At 52.2% G+C, this 12,196-nt stretch overlaps 1 protein-coding gene across 1 annotated transcript in view; it reads left to right on the top strand.

Annotated features, from left to right (window-relative positions):
* The window catches only part of CCDC33 (coiled-coil domain containing 33), a 230,733-nt gene that overhangs the window by 113,581 nt on the left and 104,956 nt on the right, over nucleotides 1-12,196 (top strand). The window contains exon 11 of the mRNA XM_026648566.1: nucleotides 1,733-1,906. Coding sequence (XP_026504351.1) covers nucleotides 1,733-1,906 — 174 coding nt within the window. The remainder of the gene's footprint in view (nucleotides 1-1,732; nucleotides 1,907-12,196) is intronic.

The following is a 12,196-nucleotide window of genomic DNA, read 5'->3' as shown; positions in this document are numbered from 1 at the left end:
CAAGCAGAGAAATGCAGAATAGCAGAATCAGATTGTGGAGGGAGTTGGCAGAGCCATGCGGTCCAGGCCAGGGAAGCAGAGATTGCTACAGCTCAGAAACCAGGGAGTGTGGCAATGTTTGGCAGAGGTCCAGCACCAAAATACCAGGTCACGAATGAGGAGCATTGGCAGACCAGGGTACAAGCTCAACATTGCCACAGCATGTCACTGCTGAGCCGCCATGGGCCCAGTACTTACAGAAACCAAAACCTTCAAGTGGTGGAATAAATGAAAGCTAAGAGCTGGGAGCCCCGTCACCACTAGGAGTAGCAGAAGGCAGGTGCTGATGCCAACGGGGGTGGAGAGTTGTTGTAATTCATCAGGCAAATTCTGCAAAGCATAAAGCCACCCTCCCCTCCCCCACCATCCTAACCATGACCCCCCTTCCAGGGCAGCAGCAAGGGTTCTATGGACTCCATTGTTTATTTCATTAGATCCAACTTCCCTCTCTAACCAGATTAGATGCTAGTCTATAAAACCCAGGCTGGCGGGGGAGGGGGGCAGAGCTGAGTGGCTGGAAATGAAGGAAGGTAAAATCGCATTACAGTCCTGAATCAGCATCTGGCTCAAGCCCTGGCTCTGCTTGCTATATGCACCACGCCAATCCCTTGCAAAGCCCACTGTGCTGGGACAGCCCTAGGGACCAGGGCCGGCTCTAAGCACCAGCATTCCAAGCATGTGCTTGGGACGGCCCTTTTCAAGGTGCAGCATTCCAGCCTTTTGGAGGCGGCACTTTGCTTCGGCGGTGGCACGCCGGCCCTGCTAGGGACGTTTGCCATCTTAGCGTTTCCATGTGGGTTTTGGAAACACTTTGCGAAGCTACGTTCTTGTGATCCTTCAGGGCCAAGTGTAGGGGCTGCTCTCTACCCAGACCTCTCTCCTACGCAGCCAACAGCATAGATTCCACCCTGGAAAGCCTGGGGAGGCACAGTCAGCCAGAAGAGAAGTCAGCCCCCTTTCCCAGCATGGGGCTGATGGGGTGGAAGAGACATAAAAACCAGCATGTAGGCCAAGGGACCAGACTGGGCTGTTAACAGGCACAGGGCGTATCTGTTGAGAAAGGCAGGAGCCATAGATACCTAGCAGCTCACTTCAGGGAATTAAGCCTCAAAAGTCCACAGGCCTCAAATGCCACTGTGACACAGGGAGGGATTATTATCCCCACTTAGCAATAGGAAATGAGGGCCAGAGAGGTTAAGTGCAAGGCTCTAGCAGAGCCAGGAATTAGACCCACAACCCTGACTCCTATGTTCTGTGCCGCTAGTCCCAGCAGCCTTCCCCTCTCATTGGCTAGTTCACAGCCCCAGCAGGAGTCAGGCAGAGCAGCACCTCTGAAAGTGAAGCCCGTAGTGCCTGAGATCTGTCGTTTGACAGGAACAGACTGTGCAGGGTTTGATTTTTCAGAAGCCCTGCACGACTCTCTGCCTGCTTTGTGTGCTCGGCTATCCCAGCTGGGCAGACCAGCATGGCCAGAGCACATGGAAATTAGGGGCAGAATTACTCTCACATTTCTGGAGGCAGCTGGGAGCTTCTGGGCTATTGAAAATCAGGTCCGAGGGGTCTTGATTTCTAAGAAGCAAACACAGGAGAGAATATGGGTTATTCAGAACCCAGTCCCCCTGCTCTTTTCAGCTCTGATCCATTGCCTACATCTAAGCTCTCTCCATCTAAGCTGTATTCTTGTTTTTTCCAGAGACCGGATATGTTTCTCACCCCGTCCAACACTGACACCCTTCCCATCCTGGATCCCAAACTCCTGGGGAAGATTGGGGCGATCAGAGAGCCCTGGGCACAACCTTCCTCTCATGTACCGTATGCTTCCGTCAAAGGGGACAAATCAAAGTTAGCATTTCAGCCCCCGGATGAGGTAAGTTCTCTCCTTTCCCCGCTGACATAGATTGCCCACATAGGACTTAGGAGCATTGCACAGGTGTGACGTTCCCTTCTGGTGTTATCTGGACCGATGATCTGCTAGGCCTCTCCAGTCCTTGACTCTGGGAGCCAGCCTTACCCAGCTCTGCTGTGAGAACCCCCACTCCTGGGCTGTTCACACACAGCCTCTGGCATGTAAGCTGCTCCCAGCTACTTGCAAGCGAATGACACTAGACAATATCTCCAGTCCCAGAAACAACCGTAGGAACCTCTGTCTTGCAGTGTCCAGTTAGGCCCGCTGGACGCTGCAAGCTTATATAAATTCGTCAATTTAACAAAGAAACTGATATGTACCAGGCTTGTTATCCCAAGGGGAGCCTCTGACACACTTCAAACCAAACACACTGCTTCAGGTAGAATAAACCAACAGATTTATTAGCTATAAAGATAGATTTTAAGTGATTATAAATCAAAGCATAACAAGTCAGAGTGGCTATCAAAAGAAAAGAAAATATAAGAACGCAGTCTAAACTCTCAACACTATTAGACTGGGCAGCAACTAGATTCGGCAGTTTTTCTTACCCCACTGGATATTGCAGTCCTTAATATACAGGTTTGTTCCTTAAACGTGGGCCAGTCTCCTGTGTTGGAGTCTTGTCTTCTCTGTGTCTTGGTTGCTTGCTGCATAGGTGGGGCAGTGCCCCGTATGTGTCCACTCTGTTTGTTTTATACCCTCAGTCCATGTGCTTTTGGAACACAAGTCCAGGCACGTCTGGGGGGCATTGATGAGTCTCCCCGCAAGGTTGAGCAATTCCCCTGGTGGGGCCTCATGCAGGTGACTCATTGCATTGTAGCTCTCTTGCTGGACAATGGCTGTTGATGGGGTGAGGGGTGCTTGGTGGCCACAGGAAATAACTCCTGGGGGGTGGGGAGCTTGGCGGGCCACAGCAAATAACTCTGCAAGCAGTGTATTTGAGACCCCTGATCTAAGGGGACTGTTGTCCCCTTACTAAAACTTAGTGGGGGAGGAGGTTGGTTGGCCATCTCTCAGTACCAAAAGGAAGGGTCGATGGGAAATCAGGATCCTGAGACTGAAAGTCCCAGCAGCAACGGGGAGAGGCCAATACTCCAGGTCAGCCTGATTGACAGGGCAGGCAGGCTAATGAGGGAATCAGGAAGCTGCGGGGTCCCATCCTCCTTGTGAGCGGAACTGCCAGACATGCCAAACCCACGCAGAAATTGGGCTTGTTTTTGGTTTAATTGGCTTGTTGGGCTTGTAGCATGTTGCTTGTTGTAGCTTATTGCTTTTTTTTTTTTTTTTTTTTTTTTTTGATCAGCTCCCGGCAAGCAGGGGCAAGGGGTGGGGAGAGAGTCAGGGGTGCACAGTGGGCCCACCACAGGCCCAGACTGCACGCCGGGGGGATCTAGTCACATAGAGTGCTGGGGTTCTTAGGGATTGGCTTGTTTTGGCCTTGTTTTGAAATGGGATTAGCTTGATTTCTGGCTTATTGTGAAAGTCAGGGTGCTTATTTACTGCATGAAAGTTGGCAACTGTGGGAACTGCCTGGAACAGAGTAGGACCAGACTAAGGAAAGAGCAGGGGCCTGAGCTGAGCTCAGGAGCAGGGCCTCGCCAGCCAGAGAGAACCCGAGAAGCAGCCCAGAGAGCAGGTCAGTGCTGGGAGCACAGACGCAGCAACAAGAGCCAGAGAAGCAGCCCAAGGAACAGGTCAGTGCTGGGAGGAGAACTGCAGCAACCAGAGCCAGAGGGGCCAGATAAGAAGCTCAGGGGGCTGGAGGCAGAGCAGCAGCAGTGCTGGGGCTGGAGTTGGGGCTGGAGCTGGAGCAGTATAGAGCTAGGTGCGGTGAGCAGCTGGGGAGAGTGAGGGGAGACCCTGAGCAGTGGGCCCAGTGCAGGGAGACACCCCCAGCCAAGAGATCTTGCAGGCCAGACATGGAGGGGGATCATAACGTCAATGGGGGGGGAGGAGCGGACGACGCTGTGGGGAAGGACTCTGCTCCCTAGAGCCTGAAGGTTTGTGGTCACCACCAGAGCGAGTGTCTGACCCGCAGCCTCTCTGAAGCACAGCCAGGGCCTTGGCAGGAGGCCTGGGACGTGTAAGGAACAGACTGTGAATCATAGACTCATAGAAGATTAGGGTTGGAAGAGACCTCAGGAGGTCATCTAGTCCAACCCCTTGCTCAAAGCAGGACCAACACCAACTAAATAATTTGTCAAACCAGGCCTTAAAAACCTCTAAGGATGGATATTCCACCTCTTCCCTTGGTAACCCATTCCAGTGCTTCACCACCCTCCTAGTAAAATAGTTTTTCCTAATATCCAACCTAGATCTCCCCCACTGCAACTTGAGACCATTGCTCCTTGTTCTGTGATCTGCCACCACTGAGAACAGCCGAGCTCCATCCTCTTTGGAACCCCCCTTCAGGTAGTTGAAGGCTGCTATCAAATCCACCCTCACTCTTCTCTTCTGCAGACTAAATAACCCCTGTTCCCTCAGCCTCTCCTCGTAAGTCATGTGCCCCAGCCCCCTGATCACTTTCTTTGACCTCTCTCCAATTTGTCCACATCCTTTCTGTAGTGGGGAGCCCAAAACTGGATGCAGTACTCTAGATGTGGCCTCACCGGTGCCAAATAGAGGGGAATAATCACTTCCCTTGATCTGCTGGCAATGCTCCTACTAATGCAGCCCAATATACCATTAGCCTTCTTGGCAACAAGGGCACACTACTGACTCATATCCAGCTTCTCATCCACTGTAATCCCCAAGTCCTTTTCTGCAGAACTGCTGCCTAGCCACTCGATCCCTAGTCTGTAGCAGTGCCTGGGATTCTTCTGTCCTAAGTGCAGGACTCTGCATTTGTCCTTGTTGAACCTCATCAGATTTCTTTTGGCCCAATCCTCTCATTTGTCTAGGTCACTCTGGACCCTATCCCTACCCTCCAGCGTATCTACCTCTCCCCCCGGCTTAGTGTCATCTGCGAACTTGCTGAGGGTGCAATCTATCCCATCGTCCAGATCATTAATAAAGATGTTGAACAAAACCGGCCCCTGGACCGACCCCTGGGGCACTCCACTTGAGTGCCAACTAGAGTGCCAATGGCCAACTAGCCATTGAACCATTGATCACTACCCGTTGAGCCCGACATTCTAGCCTCTTCTCGGTCTCCCCAGCCTCCGCTGCTTTTCGCCCTGGCGAGACAGGCTTGGGTAATATAGTCCTTCTTGGTGGCACAGGGGAAGTCCGTTCCTTCTCTCCACCAGTCTTTTTAGCTTATTTTTCTCCCTTATGGGAGGGAATGCAGCCTCTCCTCCTGGTGAGGCTCGCTGTCTTGCTACTCCTAACCTACTGGCAGCAGGACTCCTCTCTCTTCTCTTCCCCCTTCTTCTCCCAGGGAAGGGTTTAAAAAGGTCTCAGGCAGCCCTTAGTTGGAATCAGTTGATCCTAATTAACCTCAGGTAGCTCCCTCTCAGCTGATTCTAATTGATACTCTGGTAACCCCTTCTCAGCTGAACCTGATTGACCTGTAGTTACCCCCCCAGTTGATAGGGAGGAGGGCCTTTTAACCCTCTGAGACTGATTTCTACCCCCCCGCCCATTGCAGCTGTCCTGAGTTTATCACATACCGCCCCCCCCCCCGCTCAACACTACGGGGTTGGGCTACTTGGGTCGGCAAACAGTGTACCCTTGAAAGGCCATCCGCGTTGCCATGCTTGATTCTGGACCTATGTTGTACTCTGAAGTGGAAGGGTTGTAGCAACAGGAACCACCTTGTCACTCTTGCATTTCTCTCTTTGTTTTGGTGCATGCACTTCAAAGGGGCATGGTCCGTGACGAGGGTAAACCTCCGTCCGGGTAGCTAGTAGCGAAGGCTTTCTACGGCCCACTTTACTGCCAGGCATTCCTTCTCTACTACGGCATATTTACGTTCCACTGAGGAACAGGACTGGGTGTTCTTTTCCAACCATTTGTGAAAGAACCGCTCCCAACCCAACCTCAGAGGCATCAGTTTGCAAGTAAACAGTTTCTCCCAGTCTGGAGCTACCAGCACTGGGTCAGTGCAGAGGGCGGTCTGCAGATCTGCAAAAGCCTCCTCAGCCACACTAGACCATCTTACTATGTCTGGGCCACCGGCTTTTGTTAGGTCTGTTAACGGGCATGCCCTGGTGGCAAAGTGGGGGATGAACCGCCTGTAGTATCCAACCAGCCCCAGGAACACTCTGACCTGTTTCTTCCGGACTGGTCAGAACCAATTCTGTATTGCCTCTAACTTGTTGAGTTGGGGCTCCACCACACCCCTCCCCACTATATATCCGAGGTATTTGGCTTCTGCTAGCCCAATTGCGCATTTGCAGGGATTTGTAGTCAGCCCCACCTTCCTCAGGGTGTCCAGGACTGCTTCCACCTTCCCCAAGTGCGTCTCCCAGTCTGGGCTATGTATAATGACGTCATCGAGATAGGCGGCCGCATACTTGCCATGTGGACGCAACAGTTTGTCCATGAGCCGTTGGAAAGTTGCAGGAGCCCCATGTAAACCAAAAGGGAGGACAGTATACTGATACAGTCCCTCTGGTGTTGAAAAGGCCGTCTTCTCTTTGTCGGCCTTGGCCAAGGGAATTTGCCAATAAGGGTGGACAAAAATCGTGCTTTTCCCAGTCGGTCAATTAGTTCATCTATCTGGGGGTATAGGGTGCACATCAAATTGGGACACTTCATTCAGTTTCTGGAAGTCATTGCAGAACCTCATACTGCCATCCGGCTTAGGTACTAGGACCACTGGGCTTGACCATTGGCTATGAGACTCTTCAATGACTCCTAACTTCAACATTTTCCTGACTTCTGTCTTGATCTCTTCTCTTTTCGCCTCCGGGGTCCGGTATGGCTTGACATTCACCTTCACTCCAGGCTCTGTGAGGATGTGATGTTGAACCTCAGTAGTCCTGCCTGGCTTTTCTGAGAACACGTCCTGGTTGCGTTTGATCATGTTGATCACTTCAGTTCGTTGGTCAGGGGTAAATTCTGGGGATATTCCCACTTGGCCAGGCTGGTTGCTTTCGGGGGGAGGTGACCCTAGAGTGACCACATGAGCTTCTCTGTCTTGCCAAGGTTTCAACAGGTTTATATGATAGATTTGTTCCAGCTTCCAGCGACCTGGCTGTCGGACCTTGTAATCGACCTCTCCATTAGCTTCTATTATCTCGTATGGCCCCTGCCATCTGGCCAGGAGCTTGCTCTCCGCTGTGGGTATGAGCACCATTACCCGATCTCCCACCTGGAATTTTCGGATCGTCGCTTGGCGATTGTACTATGTCTGTTGGGCCCCTTGCGCCCTCTCCATGCGTTCCCACACTATGGGGGTGACTTGGGCTATCCTATCTTTAATCTGCAACACATGCTCGATGATGTTTCTCCCTGGGTTCAGCTGTTCTTCCCAACCCTCTTTGGCAATGTCCAGTATGCCACGGGGGTGGCAACCATATAACAGCTTGAATGGGGAAAATCCAGTTGAAGTCTGAGGAACCTCCCTTATAGCGAACATTAGGTATGGTAGCAGGGTGTCCCAGTTCTTCCCGTCCTGGCTCACCACATTTCGTATCATGTTCTTTAATGTTCTATTAAAATGTTTGACGAGGCCATCGGTCTGCAGATGATAGACTGATGTCCTTATGGTCCATATGTGGAGCATTGCACATAAATCCTTCATTAGTTTAGATACAAAGGGGGTTCCTTGATCAGTCAGGATCTCTTGCAAAAGGATTCCCACTCTAGCAAAAATTTGGATTAATTCTTTAGCTATGGTCTTGGACATAGTGTTCCATAGGGGAACAGCCTCGGGGTATCAGGTGGCATAATCTAGCACCACCAGTATGTGCTGATGGCCTCAGGCTGATTTCTCTAGTGGCCCTACTAGGTCCATAGCTATTCGCTCAAATGGGACTTCAATAATCGGCAGAGGTACCAAAGGTGCCCTTAAGTGTGGTTGGGGGCCATGTAATTGGCATTCCAGACAGAAGGCACAATATCGTCGGACCGCCGCATATATTCCAGGCCAAAAAAACCTCTGCAGAATTCGATCCAGGGTTTTATCTACCCCTAGATGCCCCCTGAACAGATGGCTGTGAGCTAGCTCCATCACGCCCCTCTGATGCTTCTGTGGTACTAAGAGCTGTTCCACGACTTGCTCTTGGACCCAGACTACTCTGTATAGCAGATCCTTCTTTATCATATAATATGGCCCTGGGCCCTTGGCTCTTCCTTCCACAGGGAACCCATTCACCTCAACTACTTCTTTGCGAATATTGTTATATATCGGATCATTGGCCTGATCCTGTCCAAAATTCTCCAGTGAAGGTCCAATTTGCCCAATCTCAGGGGGTTCTATTTCCCTCTCCCTCTCGAGGGAGGTCCCTGGGGAACTGGGCCTGGCTGCTGGTTCGTCGACCCCCTGCCTAGTCCCCTTGTCAGTCGGGCCAACTCTTTCCCCTACGAGTATAGGCTTCTGGTTCTGGGCCAAGACTCTCGTTCCCCTCCTCTTATCTGCCCTCCTTTCTCGCTGAGGCTTCCTGGTCTTCCTAGGGGGTGAGAATAAATCCTCGGCAAATTCATAGAAGACCGGGGGGGTGCTAACTATCGAGGTCATCCCATTGCTCTCGGGGTTATTACTTTCTTCTGACTCCTCTCCAGGAAGTAGACTGCCAAACCCTGGGAAGTCTCGTCCTATGAGGACTGGATAGGGGAGTTTCGGGACCACCCCCACCGTCACCTTAGTGGGGTTTCCCAGGACCTCTATTTTTACTGGATGGTCGGGTAGTAATTGACATCCTCATGGACACAGGATATTCCTGTGCGTTTGGCCCGGGATCTTGCCCAACCAACTTTCCCGAGACCAGCGTGACCGCACTTCCTGAGTCTACTAACGCGGTGATCTTTATACCATTCATTTTAACTGGCCTAGTATATCTATGAGGGAACATCACAACCCCTACTAGATTTATTAGGTCGCATGGTTCTTCTAGATCTCCCAGGTCGCATTGCATGGGCTCTTCTAGGTTTGGGCATTGGGCAGCTATATGCCCTATCTCTCCACATGCATAACTTCGGTACCCTGCTCAGGGCAGCCCCCTATTTTTCGGGCTGCTAGGCCTTACCCCCCAAGTCTTTCTCCCCCAGTCCCCAAGTCCCTCCGAGATCTCCAGCCGCTCTTCGGCCTCCTTCTTCCCCTCCATAGTTCTGCCTGGAACCAGGGCCGGCTCTGGCTTTTTTGCCGCCCCAGGCAAAGAGCCCCGGGGGCAGGGCGGCGAGCCCCGGTGGGGGCTCCACTCTCCCCGCGGGGGCTCCACTCTCCCCCCGGCGGCCGGAGCCCTGGGAGGAGGGCGGCGAGCTCTGGCCGGGGCTCGGCTCTCCCCCCGGCGGCCAGAGCGCCGGGGGCAGGGCGGCGAGCCCCGGCTGGGGCTCCGCTCTCCCCCCGGCGGCCAGAGCGCAGGGGGCAGGGCGGCGAGAGGGCGGCAAGCCCCCCGGCGGCTGGGGGGAGGGCGCCGGGGGAGAGGGCGGCCAGAGCGCCGGGGGGAGGGCGGCGAGCCCGGCCGTGGCCCCGCTCTCCCCGGCGGCCGGAGCGCCGCGCCGCCCCCCTCCAGGTGCCGCCCCAAGCACAAGCTTGGTGGGCTGGTGCCTGGAGCCGGCCCTGCCTGGAGCTACGGCAACTCGGGCCCTTGGTACAGAGACTTGCCTCCTATTCTGGCGCCTTCCTTCCCTGGTGGTCCGAGAAAGTTCCTGGGCTGCTAGGTGGTCTCTCTACGAGAGCAACTAGCTCATCATAGGAGGAGGGATCATTTTGACTGACCCATCCTTGTATGTCCGGTGGTAGCCCTCTCATGTACCTGTCCAAAACTATGATTTCCACGATTTCCTCCGGGCCGTGGGTCTCGGGGCACAGCCACTTCCTGGCTAGGTGGATCAGGTCAAACAGCTGGGACCTCGGTGCTTTGCTGTCTCGGTATTTCCACTCATGGAACCGCTGTGCCCTTATAGCTGTCGTCACGCCAGACCTCACCAGGATCTCCACCTTTAGCTGGGAGTAATCTGTAGCTGCTTCTGTTGTCATATCAAAATATCCTTTCTGTGCCTCCCCACACAGAAAAGGAGCCAGGATACTGGCCCACTGGTCTTGGGGCCAGGCCTCCCGCTGGGCCGTTCTCTCGAATGCGAGGAGATATGCCTCTACATCATCATCCATCGTCATCTTCTGTAAGTAGTTGCTTGCCCGCAGGGCCGGGTCCCATGGGGGCCGTGCGTTAGAGTGGTCAGGGCCTTTAGCTGGTTCACAACCTCATGTAGGGTGGCTCAATCCTGAGCCGCCTGGCTCATCAGTAGTTGATTTGTCTCCTGCTGTATTCACACTGACTCCTGCTGGGTAGCTATCTGCACCCTGGTAGCCTCTTGTTGGGCCGTGGTGGCCTGCACCAACGCCTTCACTACATCCTCCTTTTTTTTATATATATATATAGGGGGTGATTTACCCTGCCCTGAGATGGTTTGCCACAAAGTGTCACTCACACATTCCACTCCCGACACCATGTTGTCCCTCTTGGTGGCACAGGAGAAGTCCGTTCCTTCTCTCCACCAGTCTTTTTAGCTTATTTTTCTCCCTTATGGGAGGGAATGCAGCCTCTCCTCCTGGTGAGGCTTGCTGTCTTGCTGCTCCTAACTTACTGGCAGCAGGATTCCTTCTCTCTCTTCTCTTCCCCCTTCTTCCCCCAGGGGAGGGTTTAAAAAGGTCTCAGGCAGCCCTTAGTTGGAATCAGCTGATCCTAATTAACCTCAGGTAGCTCCCTCTCAGCTGATTCTAATTGATATTCTGGTAACCCCTTCTCAGCTGAACCTGATTGACCTGTAGTTACCCCCCAGTTGATAGGGAGGAGGGCCTTTTAACCCTCTGAGACTGATTTCTACCCCCCCCCCCATTGCAGCTGTCTGTCCTGAGTTTATCACACCAGCTTTCTATCCACCTTATAGTCCATTCATCCAATCCATACTTTTTTAACTTGCTAGCAAGAATGCTGTGGGAGATCGTATCAAAAGCTTTGCTAAAGTCAAGATGGATGACATCCACTGCTTTCCCCATATCCACAGAGCCAGTTATCTGATCATAGAAGGCAATCAGGGTGGTCAGGCATGGCTTGCCCTTGGTGAATCCATATTGACTGTTCCTGATCACCTTCCTCTCCTCCAAGTGCTTCAAAATGGTTTCCTTGAGGACCTGCTCCATGATTTTTCCAGGGACTGAGGTGAGGCTGACTGGCCTGTAGTTCCCCAGATCCTCCTCCTTCCCTTTTTTAAAGATGGGCACTACATTAGCCTTTTTCCAATTGTCCGGGACCTCCCCCAATCGCCACGAATTTTCAAAGATAATGACCAATGGCTCTGCAATCACATTAGCCAATTTCCTCAGCACCTTCGGATGCATTAGATCTGGACCCATGGACTTGTGCATGTCCAGCTTTTCTAAATAGTCCTCAACCTGTTCTTTCATCACTGAGGGCTACTCACCTCCTCACCGTCCTGTGTTGCCCAGGACAGCAGTGCGGGAGCTGACCTTGTCTGTCAAGACCGAGGCAAAAAAAGCATTGAGTACTTCAGCTTTTTCCACATCATCTGTCATTAGGTTGCCTCCCCCATTCATAAGGGTCCCACACTTTCCCTGACCTTTTTCTTGTTGCTAACATATCTGTAGAAACTCTTCTTGTTACCTTTCACATCCCTTGCTAGCTGCAATTCCTGTTACATTTGGCCTTTTTGATTACACCCCTGCATGCTCAAGCAACATTTTTATACTCCTCCCTAGTCTTCTGTCCAAGTTTCCACTTCTTGTAAGCTTCCTTTTTGTGTTTAAGCTCATCAAAGATTTCACTGTTAAGCCAAGCTGTTTGCCTGCCATATTTGTTATTCTTTCTGCACATCGGGATGTTTTGTTCTTTAAAATACAGCCTGCTTTCCTGGACTCCTTTCCCCGTCATATTAGCCTCCCAGGGGATCCTGCCCATGAGTTCCGTAAGGGAGTCAAAGTCTGCTTTTCTGAAGTCCAGGGTCCGTATTTTGCTACTCTCCTTTCTTCCTTTTGTGAGGATCCTGAACTCAACCATCAACTGCCCTGACATTCCAGCAATGGCTGTTTGTGGTTCCCTATGCCCACAGAGCGGGGTGACGGGTTTTCCTTTAACCTTTCCCATTTTCCCCTTATTTTTTGTAATTAGTTGCTGTTTAATAAAT

Source organism: Terrapene carolina, unplaced genomic scaffold (genome assembly GCF_002925995.2).
Source record: "Terrapene carolina triunguis isolate 2854851 unplaced genomic scaffold, T_m_triunguis-2.0 Scaffold67, whole genome shotgun sequence".
NCBI lineage: Eukaryota > Metazoa > Chordata > Testudines > Emydidae > Terrapene > Terrapene triunguis.
This window is presented reverse-complemented; position numbering and strand designations above follow the sequence as displayed.